The following is a 19,695-nucleotide window of genomic DNA, read 5'->3' as shown; positions in this document are numbered from 1 at the left end:
CAAATAACAACATTCAAAGAATACATGAGTACATGACGAACTGTCGCACTATTGTAGCTTAAAGCATAAATACAAGAAAAGATGGCTCATTACTGATTTTCTGTAGCTCAGCCAACCCCACACAGACTGTTCACACACTCTCAACAGGTACAGGATTTCTTTTCTGAAAATGTCCTGTAGTTTTTACTTTTCAACTGTAACTGTTTCCTACCATCATGCATTTTTCTCGTTTTTAGTTTAAGAGAACATGTTAATGCGAACATCTCCTGTTTCAGTTAAGATCCTTCTTTGCCAATCTCCCACTAGTAAGTAGCAAGCTGTTGATTAAATGTCCATATTATTACATTTTCTTTTTTGATTCTTATTCTTGGGTTTATGCATAAACATAATATAAGATTGGAATGCGCACACACTACTTTGACCGTCATAAACATACACTGTTTTTACATAAACCAATTAAGAGCACATTGTAACTCTAACCCATTGTGCATTCGATATGTAACGTCCTACCCCTTGTCATCTGCAGAGAGAATGCCACTCAATCACACCAAAATACACATAATGAAAATGACTTACAGGCGATCAGAGGATTGTGAAAAATACAGTATTTCACTGGAAACTGGTCCTCCATTAGACTATTTTCTGTTTTTGATTTTTGTTTACTTTTTTGTTTAGTATTTATTTATGTTCAGTGTCACTTATGACTGTAATTCTGCTAATACTGGTTGTTAGATCACTGTCATTTTTGCTACACATTTAACGGAATTAAATGAAAATAAAAATAACCTAACAACCAAGCTGGTTGTTGTTGTTGTTTTTATGCAAACCACCTAACTGACGATATAAGATATTATTAGACAGGCAGGTATATGTAAAAATAGCAAGTGCATTACTTTTGCATTACTTTTCTTCATCTGCATGGGCTGGACTTGCTTAGTGGTTTTAAAATATAAAAAACTGCACTTACTACGATTTTTCTCTCAACATGGGAAAAAACAGGAAGACCTAAAGTAACTGGGCATTACTAATTTGAAAAGTAATTCGAGAGATTATCATTGTAAATGAAAAAATAATGAAACACTAGTTACTTAGGTTTACTACTACTATGTAATTCTGATTACCACCACACACATATCTTTCTGGTCCAGATGCGGAGTCTGGAGGTAAAGACCGAGTGCTGATTGTGATGGAGGGATTGACGGAGTTTTTTTTGGTAGTCTTGTGGTTCATCGCATCCCTTCCATGACGGTACCAACTACATTTGGAGTAAATGATGGACATCTGACACAGCAAACCATGGGGAAAACCTACTTGCTTTTGGAGTCCTGTCGAGCTGCAGGACGGATGAACGATATTGCCTGCCCACATAGCGGCCATGAGAGCCTAAAGTCCACATCTGCTGAAGTCACTGTTAGACCTGGATGTAAAGGTTAAGCTGAGAGCTTCACCTTTGAAACAACTCACATCTCTGTATTAATGAAAATGTACCAGTTCTTTCGGTGAGGGAAAAAATTTTGATGCTTACAAACGCAATTGCAGTGAACTTGATTTTGAGAGTTTATTACAACGGTGTGATGGGTGTGTATGTATGTCTGTTAAATCATCCAAAGAACATCTCAGTGTCAATCAGTCCATCTGGTGAAATAGTGGAGGGAGATTCGTGAATCTGAGCTTTGCAATAGTGATGCCAAAACAGCTGCAGAAAATCAATCGTTTAACAAGACGGAAAGCCATGTAGAATCTGGCTGGAAGAATCTATAGCATCTCAAACATTCTGCTCCTTGTCACGTGGAGAATACCAGTGGCAGAATCCAGACCACTAAACATGGAGATGATAGAGTATGATGCAGTGAAGCGGAATGTGATGGTGTTAAGTGAACACAACGTGCAAGAACTCGAGAACAGATCCTCTAGGTTCAATGTGACTTGTGATTGTTGATCATGAATGTCATTTCTTTATAATTTGTAGATGCGGCGCGAAAAAGCAGCTCATCTGTGGTCGCTGGTGGGAATCTCTGCAGCTGTTGTTTTGATGTATGTTGATTATGGTGTTTTTCATCTGGCTCTTGATCAGAAGGTGAAAGGAGGATTCTGGTCTAGAACTGTTAGAAAGATTTCAGAGTCAGTTTGTGTTCATGTTCATTTCTTACTCGTACTCACAGGAAAACGAGCGCCTCAATCAGAGAGCAAAAACCCCAGAGGATCACGACACCAGTAACGACGGTTTTTGTGTAAATCTCCTCATGTGTCTTCTCATCTTGTGTCCTGTCAGTTCTGGAGGGAGAATTAAGTATCATCATTGTGTGTCATCAGCTGGAGGCTCTTTCCGATTGTGCCATACAGACCATGACCCCTTGACCCCCCAGATCAGGCTGTTCTGAATACAACACAACTGGATGTGAGTTTGATCTGGGCTGTAGCTGTTCATCATGTGGATGGTTATCACCATCAGATCGTATTAGTGATGAAATATATGCACTTCTTCCTCAGAATATGAAGAGATCCTCGTGTGATAAACACAGCTGACCTCGCACGCTCAGGATCCTGCATATGAAGACCATGAATAACTGATTAATGTCATGATATGGTCTTTTTTTAATTATTGAATTTTCGTCCTATAGATTCAAGTTATAGCATTAGTAAGATTTCCACGCTCTCTGGCTAGAATAAGCAAAAAATACGCGACAAATTTATTGTTATGCATTAATTGTATAATTGTGTTTTTTTGTATGATGGACACAGACGCTGAGTTTCATCTTCAGATATATGAGATCAATAAATGATATGATATAATAAAAATATAATTAAAAAAACATCTACCTGCCTCCAGATTGGGGCGCATCAGGTGTACTGTAGAGGTGTGGAGTAAGGCCGCGGTCTGTGGTGCTGCTTGTTTTACTGAACAACTGTCCTGAAAGTTATGGTAAATATAGGGGAGGTGACACAAAAATTAAGAGCCTCCGAGTTTCTTATTAACGTGTCAAGCAGAGTTCACAGGAATTTAAGTTTGTGAAGGGAAGCGGCATATTATTCACGTACGTTTATTTATCTCGAGGTTTGTGATTAGATTAACGTGCAAGCTCCATGTAAAATGGGAGTTTCAGGTGTTTGAAGCTTACATTTACAAGGACATAAACACTTATGTTTTCTTCTCTCGTGTCATCTACATTTGTCCTGTTGATCTATATATTGTCGTCTTAAACTCAGTTACGCTGCTAAAAAAATTATTGCCCCAACAGTAAAATGCGTGAAATGATAAAGAGTTACATTGTAAAATGAATGACAATTATTTATATATTTGTTTGTTCGTTTGAATTTGACTCTGTCTTTATGGTGCATTTCGAGAGATGCGTTTGTTGTGTGAGGGTGGTTGTGTTTTGCGTCACAAATTCTTCTCCTTGGCACTGAAGGCGTTGCATGATGCCTCAAACATTTTCTTGCTAGACAGCAGCAATAATATGGAAAGAAAAAGAGGAAGCATCACTAATGACATTCAGAAGTGTATGGTCAATCAGTGTAGTTTTCGCAGTAGTATTTTCAGTGTTTCTCTCATTTTTAGAAAAATAGTTCTGTTGTGTCTTTTCTATTGCTCGATGAATCTGTGATTTCTTTGTATCCCTACACGGCGTCTTAAAAAAACAAGCGTGCATTCAGTGTGTACATCAAGAATGTTACACATAGCGCCCAGTTTTATGTAGAATCTATTAGTGTCCATGTGACTGGAGGAGGAGATCTTCTTTCACTAATACAGAGGAAATACAGACAAGAAATGGCAAACATCTTAGATACAAAGCTTCCCACTGTCCAGCTGATCAGCTCGTATTGTCATATACTGGAGTCCCTGAGGTTACATTGAAGAAGGGTCAGACAGTGCCGTAGCGTTATTTACTTATTTAGTCCATATTTTTTCCTTTGAGCCAGCAGAGTTGTATTTTATTTATTCATTCTCTTTGTGGATATTTGCCGTTATCATCTTGTTATTGAGTCTTTATCATTACAGTTGTCAAAGAGTTTATAACACTTGGTTTGTGTGGTTATACATTAGTAGCTACTGTCTTGCACAATGTGCTTACCACAATGGCAGAATTTTATACACTTGCGCAAATCAGAAGTTTTATTATGGAATGAAGTGTTTTCATAGAATTTGAAAAGGTTCTGCACTGAGTGTAATTTCGTACTGCTGCTGTAAGTGCTTTTTTTAAAAAAGTAAGTGTCCTGCAAACCTGAGATATCGTATACTAGCTATATTCTTTCAGGAGGTGTCTAAAACCACAATCTAGAATTTGGTGTCTGGGAGCCATCATTGTTTAGTGAACAAAAATACTCATTTCGTCAGTCAAATGGTCTGTCCTCTTGGCAGCCAATATCAACACTGATGATGATTGCTTTTTTGATGTTACTAAAAGATTGCAGATTGTATTTGTCTGAAAACATACCACTTCATTCCTCGTATATATTTGACACTTAATCAGTTTCCCTATGGTCTTTCAGAATTGTGTGTATTTACTCTCTGATTTTATCTGTCTTATGGTTCCTGGTAAGGTCGTTTCACAAATCTTTTTTTTAAAGGATGTTTTGCACTGGAGAGAGAGACATGTCCACAATGCCCCCATTTATACTGTAATTTGTTTTTTATTCGTGTTTGCGTGCTTGTCAAAAATTGAAAGTAAAACTGACGATGTAAATATGAGGCGCCGCGTTAGGATTAAAAATCACACCAAACTTCGCCACTTTGAATACTGCAATAAAAACACGTGCATATACACCATCACTACCTACTCACTATACCATGCATACTACTGATGTTCCACAAATACATATTATGAAAATACACAAGCACTCATATGAAAATCGATACCATATACATATAATGGTACCAATTGGAATGCATTCACACTTGTGAATAACTTGCGTGATACAGTATAACCTTGCACCGCGTGCAACCTTCTCCGAAAAGACACTCGCCTATTGTACTTGACTAGATCGATCTCATCGCATTTACTTACCACTTCTATCTTTTCTTCTCCACCACCTCCTATCGTGTCCACACTCGCGCATAATATAAATTAATCTTGTTTTCGCTGCATTATCTCTTTATTATATTTTGCACTAACCACCACTGACATACTGCATAAACTTGATCCGTTCCATATACACCTATAAACATCTAGACATCAATGTAAACCTCGATGCGCATATACACCTCCATAAAAACACGCCGCTTTATACATAGAAAAACTAAACATTTCCTAAGCCCCCCCCTACGGTCAGCGATAGAAAGAACACATGCTTTATTTGTGTAACTGTTATAATGCAAGTGATTCTCATAATGTGGATGTGCGTGAACTTTTTCGCAGTGTGTTAAACGGAAGGCATTTCAGTGATAAATATGAAAGTCGTTTAAGCCGTGACACGAAAGGAACCTGGTCTATATACAGCTTTGCAAATCATGGACAGGGATTGTTTTTTGATTGATTGCGCTTTGTGCCTACACTGAAGCAATTAGTTTTTTCGTTTGTGCGAAATGTTCCTTTTTTCCGCCCGCTATATAATATCACACGCAAACGATTGTTTTGCCCACCCACACTCAGCACGCACGGTGAGTTCACCGGGACTTTCCCTGCGATTTCACACTCGCCAGCTAGTTTAATGTCCTCGAACTTAGAGATAAGGTGAGAATTTCTTCACTTCTATGCAATCTTCATGCAATGTACATCCCAACGCTCTATGCAAAATTTACACAGAGAGAGATTCTTTTTTTGGTTTGCGATGTACATCCTATGTCATGCCATATATCAGTTAAAGGACCCAATATCGATGTAATGTGCTGTGTTACCGTGACCGCTTACTGGGTCACAGTTGCACAAGTAGCATGCGTCGCCATTTTACTCGACAGTACGCGATGTATGTCCACAAGAATTTCACCAAACCCCCTGTGCCCCACCGATCCCCCCAACCCACGTTGCCTTTTGTACAGCTGTATTTGGTTTTACCAGGGCCCAGGACACAATACCATTGGCAACTTTTAATAAGGATGTTATACTGTTGACCGCTCTCCTGACGATAATGTAGTTAGTAAAGCAAAAGAAAAACAGCACGTGCCATGAGGATTGGACTAATATTAAATGCGTTTGAATTTTGCCAAAACAGGGATAGAAACATAGAAAAAGTGCCACATGATTTAGGTTAAAAAAATCATACATTTTTAAGATGATATAGTTTATTGTAACTAGTTTTACTGTGTGATGTATTATTTAACGGTTTGATTTATGAAGGTAATTACAGTAAACTTTTGAATGGGGTCATTTTTATAAGTTCAGTAGTATATTTGTCTTGTAGAGTATATGAAAACATATTATGTCAAATAGCTTATTCTGGGACAGAACTAAATAAACAAAAATAACTGCCAAATTTTCATGATCCCCCCTAAAATTTTGTTTCAGCTATGAAGATTTTGCACATTATGCAAAGGGTATGTAAACTTAGGGGGGAGGTTTGTGGACTAATGGTTAGAGCCTCCAAAAGGTTGCGGGTTCGAGTCTCGGGCCGGCAGGGATTGTAGGTCTGGAGCGTGATGTACAGCGCCTCTCCATACACCTTCAATACCACGACTTAGGTACCCTTGCGCAAGGCACCGACCCCCCACGCTCCCCCGGGCCCGGCACGCGATAAACTGGCTGCCCACTGCTCGCGGTGTTGTGGTTCACTTGCTGTGTGTGTGCACATAGGCTGGGTTTTAAAGCCAAGCAGACATCCGAGTATGGGGTTGCCCACCTATGGATGTTATGTCCACGTCACTCGATCGGAGTGCAACCTGTATAGGGCCTAAAATAAACCTAACCCCTACTTAAGGAAGCCACCACTTGCGGAAAGAAAAAAGGTAAATCCATTACAAACCGTCAATAACACAAACCACAAAACAAACACCAACACCCCACTCCCCAGTCATAAAAGGCGCATCTGTTTGGTGTAAGGATGTTACGTACAATGGGCCTTCAGCTTAACAACACCCTTAAATCAAGCTGCCTATCCAGTTCCTTGAACCGTTCACTCGGAGGTGGTAATGAGCTGTGTTGCCACCATCCCATCCCGTATGGGCCAAACTGTGACACAAATAAAAACACTCGTGAGTACCTGATAAGAAACCGGAATATTCTAGTCAAAAACTAACCACAGTAAAAAAACTTAAAATAACTAAGATTTACAAAAAAAAAGAAAAAACCTTTACCTTAAGCATGTGGCACTTTTTCTTTGATTTTTCTTAAAAAGTTCTATTCCCATGTTTTTGGTCCAAATGTCACAACGCATTTAATATGGGGCCAATCTCATGAAAGGGCTGTTTTTCACTTTTCGCTTTAAACTACTACATTATCGTCAGGGAGGTCAACAGTATACACCCTCCTTATTAAAAGTCCAATGGTAGTGTGTCCTTGGCCTGTAAAAAACAAATACAGCTTAACAAAAATAAGTCAAACTTTAATCACATTTCCAAATTCTGTGATATCTTAATTCTGAAAACTGGCTAAGCTCACTATTGCAACTGGGACGTAGTTGGGAACAATTTTCTATTTTTAAACTATAGAGGCAAGGACATTTTACTTCTCTCTCGGGGTGTTAAATTTGCATAGCGTTTGGATGCATTTATGAAGATTGCGTAGAAGTAAAATTCTGTCACCTTTTTTTCTAGATCGAGACAAGTAACTGCTTGCGAGTGTGATATCAGGGTCCGTGAACTCAAACGGGCGGATTGATGTTGGCATCGTTGCGGGTTTCAGGCATAATAGGCGGCCCCGCGAACAAACAAACATTTCGACAAAAAGCTAATTTGCTTCCGTTGGAGCCAACGATAGACATGTCCCATTGCGTGCATAACATGTCACGGTATATATACAGGTTACTTCCGTTCACGCTTAAATGGAACTTCCTTTTACACTTGAAATGCCTTCCTTTTAAACTGAAAAGTTTTTTTCACGACATCCAATCGTATGAACCATCAATTTGCATATATACATGTACACAACTAACAGAATGTGTCTCCTATCTTCATATGACCCACCCAAGCGTACCTCGTTACGTCACAATGTTATGTTGTGTATGTCTATGAGCTGAGTGTTTTATGGATGTGTATATCCCGCGATCGAGGTTTAACATTTATGTGCGAGTGGTTTAATAGGTGTATATGCACGGATCAAGTTTATATGTATATGCGCGTATGTGCCGATTTGGTGTTTGTATGACGCCGAGTTCTATAAGGTCAGTGCTGCAGAGTGGTGTGTAGGTGTCTATGCATGGATCGAGCTCCTATACCTATATGCGAGTGGTCTTTTGGTGTATGACACGACGTCACGTTTATATGTATACGCAACGTTCTTAACAAGTGTGGGGATGCATTCATGTTAACCATTAATGTATTGGGTATCGATTTCATATCGGGTGCATGTGTATTTCAATATGTCTTGGGTGACCAACTCCCAGTCGCTATGCCATGTCTCTACTTTGAGTAATGTATAGAGTGTGGATATGCACGCTGTTTTTATGCTATGTCATTCATACGCGAAGTTTTTTTTTGATTTAAATCCTACGCCACCCCGCGGAGCCTCATAAGTAACTAGCTTCATGCTGTTTGTATATATAAAAGGCAAATTAAGAATCAGAGAAAACAGACAAAAATGGGTACTGCTTGAAGTGAATACTCTTCTTATTTATAGAGGGGGGACCACACAGTGGGGGGACCCAACAACCCCCCCCCACCACCCCGAACACAAACCGACTCTTTTAAGAGGATGATATTGCATTTACTCTGTATTCTCTAATTTATACTTTTCCAGGCTTTGCAGCAACCGACAGCGGGGCTCCGGATCCTTAACAACAAGGACCCCGACCCCAGTACTCGCCCCCGCCCCCAAGGCAAATGTGTCTCACAAGGGTCTAAAAAAATCCTATTTATCCAAAGCACTTATCAAATACATAAACTTCACAGTAACAGCGTGATTCTGGATTGTTAAACATCTCCGACAATATTCTAAATTTTTTGCATCTTGAGGATTACAGCGGCTTACCACATTTTATCATTTAGCCGACGCGTTTATCCAAAGTGACTTACACTGAGAACAGTAGAAACATCAGTCCACACCACCACCGAGAGAACAGAACCACAGTATACAGTGCTCTGACAAGTCTCAGTTTAGTCTACGGTACGCAAACACGTTAGCCAGGTTTTTTTTTTTTTTGTTTGAATATTGCTACGACGCCACAGAACAGAGGCCTGCGTTCGTTTCTTTCCAGACCCATCAACGAAGGACTGTCTCTTATTTTTTCAGGCCTCAGTAATTTGACACCTGCAGGCTGACGGAAAGTACTGCCTCAGCATCCTCGACAGGAGTAGGAAAAACAACGATTTCTGGGGTTTTCCCTGGGCCTGGAGCTTTTAAAGTGGACTTTTTGAGGACCAGCAAAAAATATATTACAATCACCGATTCTACTCTGTTCTTCATATACAACATGAAAACATTTCTCTGGGATTTCAGAGCTCAGAGTGGGAGATTCCTGCAGGATCTGGAAGGGAGAATCAACTGTTTTATTTGTAAGACCACCTGTGACCTCTCAGGTTAAACCAAACTTCACCTGTAATAAAATGGCAAGCGTTTATCACGAAACGGTAGTTCGGAAACAAGCTGTGCCTGCCGTCGGTCAGCCATTGATGTATAGGGCAACTACACTGTCAGTGAGGCTCAGAAACATACTTGTCGTCTCCTGCCACCCGTCACTATCAGCGTCAGCGTACATCAGAATTTGATCTTCATCTTAGGCTAAATTCAGTACACCAAATATCCAAAGAAGGACTGTGAGGAGTAATTTTTATATTTTTCAGATCCTCAAAGAGCGTCCTCCGCACACCCCGCCCCATGTCAATCAGTACATTATGGTGTAATAGTGGAGGGAGAGTCCAGGACTCTGAGTTGAAGCCAGGGACATTCAACACCCTCCTGCTTGATCTAGTGGTTAAGGAGAAACAAAGATCAGCTGTTGGATCGGGACAGAGTTTCATCTCTCCGCCTTTAATCCAGTCACAGTGGACGCTTCTATCTGGCAAGTGCTCAGAAACAAACAAACCCCCCCCCCCCAAAAATTGGTGGATCTCAGAGATAAAGCGTCTGTTTCAGCAAATCACTGTAAATTGAGAATCATACTCTGTTTGATCTCAGTCAGCTGCATTGTCTTAATATAAAGAGTAATAGTTTTTCTTTCTCTAAGCGGCCACGGCTGGACGAAAGCAGCTCATCGCTGATCACGGTACGCAGGTGGGAATCTCTGCAGCTGTTGTGTTCGATTTCGGTGATTCTGATGGTTTTTCTTTCTTCAGACTTGTTGATTAGACCGGTGCAGGAAAATCTGTAGCTGTGGGAAAGTTTGAATAAATATACATGCTGACTTAGGAGATTGATCTTGTCCCCCCAGGTTGTCAGTAAAATCACAGCACAGGAATTCAGAACAGTCCTGACTTTAATATTTGTTATGTGTGTGGTCTGGCATAAACCAACAAAACAGCATTGATTACAATAATATAATTACAACTACATGGATATATATCTAATCTTATTATTAGTGGACTGCAAAACTTAGAATTGCCCTTTAGATGGCGCATTATTTTCCTTTATAACAGGGTTGGCGAATTCTTTGTGTCTATTATAAAGTGCTGAACATCCATCATACAGGGACTGACTGGGAGTAAATCAACAGCCCTGGATGATATCCTCCAAATAAGCCCCACCACCGCTACAAACAGCCACTACCACTCTCACAATATTAACAGCATGAATGTATCGCATTTATGGCAAATAACACCAGTAACAAAAAATACCATGGTGACTGACATTATGTATTAATGTATGAACTAAAATACTCTAAATCTACATAAAAAGAGCAGAACGCAAAAATGTGTGTGTGTGTGTGTGTGTGTGTGTGTATATATATATATATATATATATATATTATAAAATATATATATGGTGAACGTGATTTGACCAAGTACAACATGTTACTGGATCAACATCTTTGTTGATCCAGGGACATCATTTCCAATCAACCAATCAGAATTGAGAGATTCACTTAAAAGAAGTAAATAGACAAATTCTCTTTGCGCCGCTTACTGACAGGAGGGATCGGAACTTTCCAGCTTACCACCTATGGTCCTTTCCCAACGTCACCAATAAAATGCTCCCACCTATGGTCCTTTCCCAACGTCACCAATAAAATGCTCTCTGACTGGTTAAATCTCTGCATTAACAACCCTTTATAATGATTCAGAGTCATTTGTGTTCATGTTCAGTTCTTCTCCTCTCACAGGAAACAAGTGACTCCATCAGAAGATCAAAACCCCAGAGGATCACGACACAGTAAGACGGGTGTGTAAATCTCCTCATGTATCTTCTCATCTGTGTCTGTCAGTTCTGGAGGAGAATTAATTCTCTCATCATTGTGTGTCATCAGCTGGAGGCTCCTGAGGACACCTACATGACCCTTGACCCCCAGTCCAGATGTTCTGAATACGACACACTGGATGTGAGTTGCTCTGCTGTAGCTGTTCCCCATCATGTGGATGTTTAACATCAGATCTTATTAGTGATGAATATGTTCACTTCTTCTCCAGGATATGAAGAGATCCTGTGAAAACACAGACGACCCTAAATCTCAGGATCCTGCATATGAAGACACTGATGACTGATTATTCATGATATGAATCTTTTTTTTAATTCTTGATTTTCTCCTATAGATTCACGGATAGCATTAGTAAGATTTCCACTCTCTCTGGTTTAGAATTAAACATTACTCGCATAATGTATTGTTACTCGCATAATGTATTGTATAATGAACACAGACTCTGATTTTTTCATCTTCAGATTATGATACAATAAATATATGATATAATAACAAATATAATAAAAACATCTACCTGCCTCCAGATGTCGCATCAGGTGTACTGTAGAGGGGTGGGGTAAGGCCGCTGTCTGTGGTGCTTGCTTGTTTACTCGAACAACTGTCCTGACAGTTATGGTAATAAAGGGGAGGGACACAAAAATTAAGAGGCTCGAGCTCTTCTTGCTTAAAGTGGTCCAAGGCAGAGTTCACAGAATTAAAGCTGTGAAGGGAAGCCGGCATTATTATCACGTACGTTTATTTTATCCTCGAGTTGTGATTAGATTAACGTTCAAAAGCTCCATGTAAACTGGGATTTTGAGCTTCTATTTACAGACATAAACACTTCTGTAAGTCTTCTCAGTTCATCTACATGTCCTTTATCTCTATTTTTGTGTCGTCTTTAACCTCATGTATAGCTAACATATTACATTACAAAGTAAAATGCGTGAATGAAAAACATTACAAAATAAAATAAATTAATTATAAAATTATTTGTTCGTGTAAGTTCTGAATTTGACCTCTGTATTTATGTTGCATTTCTAGAGTGGTTTTGTTATTTGAGGTTGGGATGAATATTTACTCAATACATCAATGGAAATTTTTGCGTGAAGGGAGTTGCATGATGCTCACACATACCTTTTTGCAACAGCAGCACTAAAATATAGAAAGAAAAAAGAGGAAGCATCACAACGACATTCAGAAGTGTTATGTTCATCAGTGTATGTTTCAGTAGTATTTCAGTGTTCTCTCATTAGAAAAAGTCTGTTGTGTTCTCTATGCATGATCTGTGATTTCTTGTATCCCTACACGGCGTCTTAAAAACAAGGTGCTGGTCGTGTGTCCATCCAGAAGTTCACATAGCGCATGGTAATGTAGAATCTACATTAGTGTCATGTGACTGGAGGAGGAGCATCTTTTCACTCATACAGAGGAAATACAGACAGGGAAATGACAACATTTTAGAGACAAAGCTTCCCACTGTCCAGCCTGATCAGCTCGTATTGTAATATATGAGCCCTGTTACAGGTTACAGTGAAGCAAGGTAAGACAGCTGAGTAGTTATTTCTTAGTAGTCATATTTTTCCTTTGAGAAGCAGCAGCAGAGTGTTGTATTTCTTTTATTAAGTTTCTTTTATTGTATTTTCCTTAATCATCTGATTATGATTCTTTATCATTAAAAGTTTGTCAAAGAGTTATAACACTTGTTTTCGTCGGTGGTTTCACATGCTAGCTACTGTCTTGCACAATGTGCTTACACAATGGCAGAATTTACTACACTTTGAAAAATAAGAGTTTTTCTATTGACTGAAGTGTTTTCTTAGAATTTTAAGTGTACTGCACTGAGTGTACTTTAGTACTGCTGCTAAGAGCTGCACAAATAAGGTCAGCAGAACTGAGAAATGCTTATACTTGCTATATTCTTTCAGAGGGTGTCAAACCACAGGGGCTATCTGTTTGGTGTACTCTGCCGGCCATATCAAAATGGTCACAAAGTGTTTATGACATTTAATGTGACTGATTTAGACGTACGCTATCTGATGACAATATGTGAAAATTTTACAATAAGAGTAAATAAATAAAGAGTGCTAAGTTTCTATAGGGGTGCTCTTCTGCTCTGACTGCTTAAGGGCTCCCTCTGCTCCTCTGTTTCTTTTCTTTTATCTAGCATCTAAGATGCTATGCTCAGAGATTTGTTACACTCAGATTATTGAAGATAGATTATACAATTTACAATAATTTGTTTGCATTTATTTCATATTCTATCTAGGTTTTTTGTGTCTTCATATCCATCCTGTTTATTGAATAAAAATACTCTTTCGTCATCACTGTCTTGTTTGCCTGGATCTCGTCTGCATCAAATTTAAACTGATTGATTGCTTTGTTGATGTTAATAAATGATCGAAGTATTTGTCTGAAACCATACACTTCAAGCTTATATATTTGACATTTTAATCATTTTCTTAATGTCTTTCAGAATGCTTTGTATTAATCTCTGATTTCTCTGCTTATGATTCCTGGTGAGTCTGTCCACAAATTCTTATTTAAAGTTGTTTTGGACTGGAGATGAGACTGTTAAAGTAAATGTATCTGTGTTTAACAAACCCAATTTTTTATATGAAGGCAATCCACAGCATTCAGAGAAAAGTGGACAATATGGGTACTGCTGAAGTGGATTACACTTATAGAGAAAAAAGTGGAAATAAAAACACAAATATACTATCTTTTAACAGATAAATATGCATTTAATCTGTATTTTCCTGTTTTATATTTTCCAGTGATCTGCAGCCAGGAATGGGAGGTTAACTACTCCAGAATGAAAAAATGTGCTCTAAAGGGTTCAACAATAAAAATTTATCAAGCACTTATAAACACCCAAATTATCTCACAGTGACAGAGAAAATTCTGGACTGTAAACCCATCTAAAGAAAAGACTATCAGTCTGATGAATCATTCAGATTACAGAGACAGAGTTCAGCTCTTCCAGAATGAAGACGCAATGTTCTTTCTCAGGCTCAGTAATGTGACACATGAGGATGAAGGAATGTACTGCCTGCCTCAATCCTGACAGGAGTAAAAAAAACAAAGATTTCTGGGTTTTCCTGGGCCTGAGCTTAAAGGTGACAGGTACAGACAAACTAATATTACACTCACAGATTCTACCTGTTCTTTCATATAAAACATGAAACATTTTCTCTGTGATTTCAGAGCTCAGAGTGGAGATTCCTGCAGAGATCATTGAGGGAGAATCACCTCTTTTATTTTGTAAGACCACCTGTGACCTCTCAGGTAAAACAAACTTCACCTGGTATAAAAATGGCAAAGCGTTTATCAGAAAGGATCGTCTCGGATCAAGCTGTTGCTGCCGTCGGTCAGCAGGATGATACGGGAAACTACAGCTGTGCAGTGAGAGATCAGAAACATCTGTCGTCTCCTGCCGTCACTCTCAGCGTCAGATGTACATCAAGACTTGATCTTCATATTAGCAAAATTCAGTCCAAACTGATCAAATGAAGGACTGTGAGAAGTAATTTTTATATTTTTCAGATCCTCCAAAGAGCGTCTCAGTGTCCATCAGTCCATCTGGTGTTATAGTGGAGGGAGATTCAGTGACTCTGAGCTGCAGCAGTGATTCAAACCCTCCTGCTCCTGGCTTTCACTGGTTTAAGGAGAATCAAAGCTCAGCTGTTGGATCTGGACAGAGTTTCATCATCTCCAGCTTTAACTCCAGTCACAGCGGACGCTACTATTGTGAGGCTCAGAATCAACATGGATCTCAGAGATCAGCGTCTGTTTCAGTCACTGTTAAAGGTGAGAATCATCTCTGTTGATCTCAGTCAGCTCATTGTCTGAATATAAAGAGTAATAGTTTTTCTTTCTCTCGTCTGCACGGCTGAAGAAAGCAGCTCATCTCTGATCACGGTCGCAGTGGGAATCTCTGCAGCTGTTGTTTTGATTTCTGTGATTCTGGTGGTTTTCATCGGGCTCTTGATCAGAAGGTGAAGGAGATTCTGTGTCTGAACTGTTAGAAAGATTCAGAGTCAGTTTGTGTTCATGTTCATTTCTTCTCCTCTCACAGGAAACGAGTGACTTCATCAGAAGAGCAAAACCCCAGAGGATCACGACACAGTAAGACGGTGTGTAAATCTCCTCATGTATCTTCTCATCTGTGTCTGTCAGCTCTGGAGGGAGAATTAATTCTCTCATCATTGTGTGTCATCAGCTGGAGGCTCCTGAGGACACCTACATGACCCTTGACCCCCAGTCCAGATGTTCTGAATACGACACACTTGATGTGAGTTGCTCTGCTGTAGCTGGTTCATCATGTGGATGTTTAACATCAGATCTTATTAGTGATGAATATATTCACTTCTTCTCCAGAATATGAAGAGATCCTGTGAAAACACAGACGACCCTAAAGCTCAGGATCCTACATATTATAACATTGTTCAATAATGAGAATTGATTATTTTTTCTAATTTAATTGTACAGTTTTAATTTGACATCTTCATTTAATTTGACAGTTCAGTTGGCCTTCATTTTTAATGATTTGCTGTTTGAAAATGAACAGTAATTCACTCTCCTTAACTCTGGCTGCCATCCTGGCTGCGGTCTGGGTCCTGCCTGGCTCCTCCTGTCTTCTCCCTGACTCCTCCCTCCATCTGATCCGCTGTGGTCATCTGCTAGCCTCTCTTTCTGGCCTTTGCCACTGCCTCACTCCTTTTGTCACGCCTTCAGGGAGGGGAGAGTACTGTCACGATATGGACTTTTGTGTTTCTTTAGCATACTGTTCTCTTGTTTAGTTTTTATTCCTTTGACCTAGGCTGTGTTCCAGTCCACATTTATATGCCCTTCACTTGACAACTTCCCTCAGTCTCGTTTACTCGGATGTACGTTATTGATTACTTTGCATGAGTGCCCACTGCTGGCAGAATGCTTGGAATGGGTTGAATCAGAATGTCCTAAGCCCTTGATCACTTAGAATCTGCTATGGTGTTGGTTTATTGTTTACATTTTTCCACTTACAAATTTGTTTGTTGCAGCATTTTATATGTATATATGTATGCTTGGACTGTTATAAAAAACGTTTGGGGTGGGGATAAATTAAAACGTGATCTGCGATGACGTCATAATCGTGTTGCACTGTGGTCTATGGAGCGGCCTGAAGTGTGCATATGAAGCAGACTAGGGACCTGTCCCAAATGGCGCACTTCATGTGGACTTTCGGTCTCGTGGACTTAAATTGCATGTGCTCGCCGAGTCTACGAGACCGTAGGCCGCCCAATTCAGCATTTTAACGCTCTGAAGTGTGCGCAGCAGCGCCCCCTTTGTACCCTTGAAGCGGTCTTCCATGAAGCCCGCATAGATGCAGGCGCCGCACACTTTAACTACCCAGGAATCCTTGCTAAATGCCAATCAGACAATGGATGGGAGGAGATTTCGCTCAAGAGCAATTGATGACATGGCTGAGAAGAAAATATTTAAGTGTAGGTATCATTACGGTTTTTAAGACCTAGGTGTACATTTTACCAGCTGTCACCTACAGTTTATACAAACATTATGGTCATCGACCAGTGGTTGATATCTCAAACATCATAATAGCGCGTTGAACAATACGATCGCATTATGATTCATTAAATAAATAGTGAGCGCAAAAATATGATTTCTCTGCATGGCAAGCCATCTCACAAACACAATGGTAAAAACAACAACAACAACAATAGGCAGCATATTCCCCGAACCTGCAGCTCCTGTCAAAAAACAACCAGACCGTTATTTCCGGCGTGACGATCGAGTCTGTCCCAAAAATACCTCTCAATGCGCCCTCGCGGACTCGCGCCAAGGGACCTATAGGTCTGCACTACATGACGTCACCAAAGTGTTTGTGGACTCTGAGGAAGTCCACAAGTCCGGAGTGTGCCATTTGGGACAGGGCGTAGCTCTCTCAACAAAATCGAGGGTTGCGGGTATGTCCATGTAAACTTCCCTCTCCATTTGAAGAAATGGAACGCACTTCAAAATGGCATCGGGGATTCCTCCGAGGGGAAGTGCTTAGGGAAGTTAGCGAGTGTGTGTCTAAAAGTGAACTTGGAACGCAGCCCTAAGCTGACTTGTGTTCTCGTGGAGACCGGTCTTGGCAAGGCTACCTTTAAAGAACGAACTCAGAAGGACGCGAGAACACAGAATGCATCTTTGTGAGAAGTGAGATGTGCTGTGATCTTGTTGCTCAACTAAGAGTCCCAGAACATTATAAGGAGCGAGACACAACAAATAACACACAGGCTAACATCACAAACTAATGTCATATTAAAACATTTATTTAAGATTATTATATATAATACTTTCATATTATTTATATTATTCTTTTTATTTTAACATATGTATTTGTAAAAATGATTAGGCATAGGCATGTATATTTATATTTTGTCAATGTTAAATTATCAATGTTAAAAAATGTACAGATAAAAAGTAGCCTATGACAGACTTTTTTCCAGGTCTTTATCACTTTTTTAAAATTATGCAAAACAAAATTACACATTTAACTGTACCATTTCAAGGAAGGAATGGGAATGTTTTTTGCGGCGCATATTACACAATATTCTTAATAAAACATTGACACAATGTTTCATGATAACCAATGAAGAAAATGATCACAGCCACATTAGGAAAACGTTATAAGGATATCAGTGAGGTCTGAGATGATGTAATGTTTTTTTTTTTTTTTTTAATAAAACATTCTCATAATGTGATGTGTTAACAAAACTATAACATTTTAACTGCATCATTTTGAGGATGTTGTTGAGGTAACAGTTAATGTTCTCAATAAAACATTGGCACAATACTGCATTAAGAACAAAGGAAGAACGTTCTTTCTGTTACATAGGAAAGCATTATAATGACATCTTATCAAAATATCTTTCAGGTAGTAGTTCTGGAAATTGCATGGTGGCACTGGAAACTAAAGGGTGTTTTACACGTTTCCTTGATTCTTAAAGTCTTTTGCAGTATGCATATTTCCTTCTCTACACATTATTGTGACCCTAAACAATCAGAAGAACACTGTAAGAACAAAAAATAAACTTCCCATAAAAACTTCTATAACAATGAATAACGTTCTAACAATGTTTTCAGTAAACATTTTTAGAACGCTTTTAGAAAATATCATATCTTTTAAGAGAACATTCTGAGAATAAAACTACCCGCTGAAAACTTTAGAAGAACATTAGGGAATAATGTTCTAACAATGTTATCGCTACACGTTTTTAGAATATTTTTATAGAATGTTATCTGGCCTTTTAGAAGAACATTCTGGGAGCTAAAATACAACTACCAACTGAAAACATTACTAGAACACTGCCAGAACATTTTTAGAACAAATAAATTAATTCTTCTCGGATTTCAAACGGTTTGATTCTCTCAAGGGTGCTTCTCAATTCTTATTTGGGCATCCTTGTTTCCTTTCCTCGCATCTTAGCTCCAGTGAATTATTAACTGCTTTTTATTTGTTGAATAGCATAACAGTTTGTTTAATTTTCTTTTTTATTTTCATGTGCTTTGATATAATTCCGCAACTGTCCTACATTAAAGGGATACTCCACCACAAAATGAAAATTTTGTCATTAATCACTAACCCCCATGTCGTTACAAACCCGTAAAAGCTCTGTTCATCTTCAGAACACAATTTAAGATATTTTCGATGAAAACCGGGAGGCCTGTGACTGTCCCATAGACCGCCAAGTAAATAACAGTGTCAATGTCAATAAAAGGTATGAAAGTCATCGTCAGAATGCTCCATCTGCCATCAGACGTGCAATCTGGGTTATATGAAGCGACGGGAACACTTTTTGTAAAGTGACACATTTAACTGTAACATTTCAAGGAAGTGAATGGGGTGCATCCTTGTGGCGCTGATGATACAGAAGAGCATACGCAGTATATGGTGATATGGAGAGACACAGAGGAGACTGTTGACAAAGGAATTGTTGAATAAAGTTGTTATTTTTGTTCTCTTTGCTTACAAAAAGTGTTCCCGTCGCTTCATATAACCCAGATTGCACGTCTGATGGGAGATGGAGTATTCTGATGACGACTTTCATACCTTTTCTGGACCTTGACACTGTTATTTACTTCTATGGCAGTCTATGGGACAGTCACAGGCCTCCCGGTTTTCATCCAAAATATCTTAAATTGTGTTCTGAAGATGAACAGAGCTTTTACGGATTTGGAACGACATTGGGGTAAGTGATTAATGACAACATTTTAATTTTCATCCCTTTA

General features: G+C 39.1%; 1 protein-coding gene across 4 annotated transcripts in view; it reads left to right on the top strand.

The window, feature by feature from the left end:
* The window catches only part of LOC109075907 (B-cell receptor CD22-like), a 57,614-nt gene that overhangs the window by 22,539 nt on the left and 15,380 nt on the right, over window positions 1-19,695 (top strand). Inside the window, exons 8-11 of one of the 4 annotated variants that reach the window (XM_042764316.1) lie at window positions 15,317-15,416; window positions 15,497-15,554; window positions 15,641-15,712; window positions 15,799-16,179. The exons of 2 other annotated variants lie outside the window; for them this stretch is intronic. In XM_042764316.1, coding sequence (XP_042620250.1) covers window positions 15,317-15,416; window positions 15,497-15,554; window positions 15,641-15,712; window positions 15,799-15,873 — 305 coding nt within the window. In that variant the 3' untranslated portion in view covers window positions 15,874-16,179. Of the gene's footprint in view, window positions 1-14,964; window positions 15,004-15,316; window positions 15,417-15,496; window positions 15,555-15,640; window positions 15,713-15,798; window positions 16,180-19,695 lie in introns of those variants that run through there. One more of the 4 variants, XM_042764298.1, reaches the window with a different exon arrangement.

This window comes from Cyprinus carpio, chromosome A1 (assembly GCF_018340385.1).
Source record: "Cyprinus carpio isolate SPL01 chromosome A1, ASM1834038v1, whole genome shotgun sequence".
In the NCBI taxonomy this organism is placed as follows: domain Eukaryota; kingdom Metazoa; phylum Chordata; class Actinopteri; order Cypriniformes; family Cyprinidae; genus Cyprinus; species Cyprinus carpio.
The sequence above is the reverse complement of the archived record's forward strand: the minus strand, read 5'-3'. Positions and strand labels throughout refer to the sequence as shown.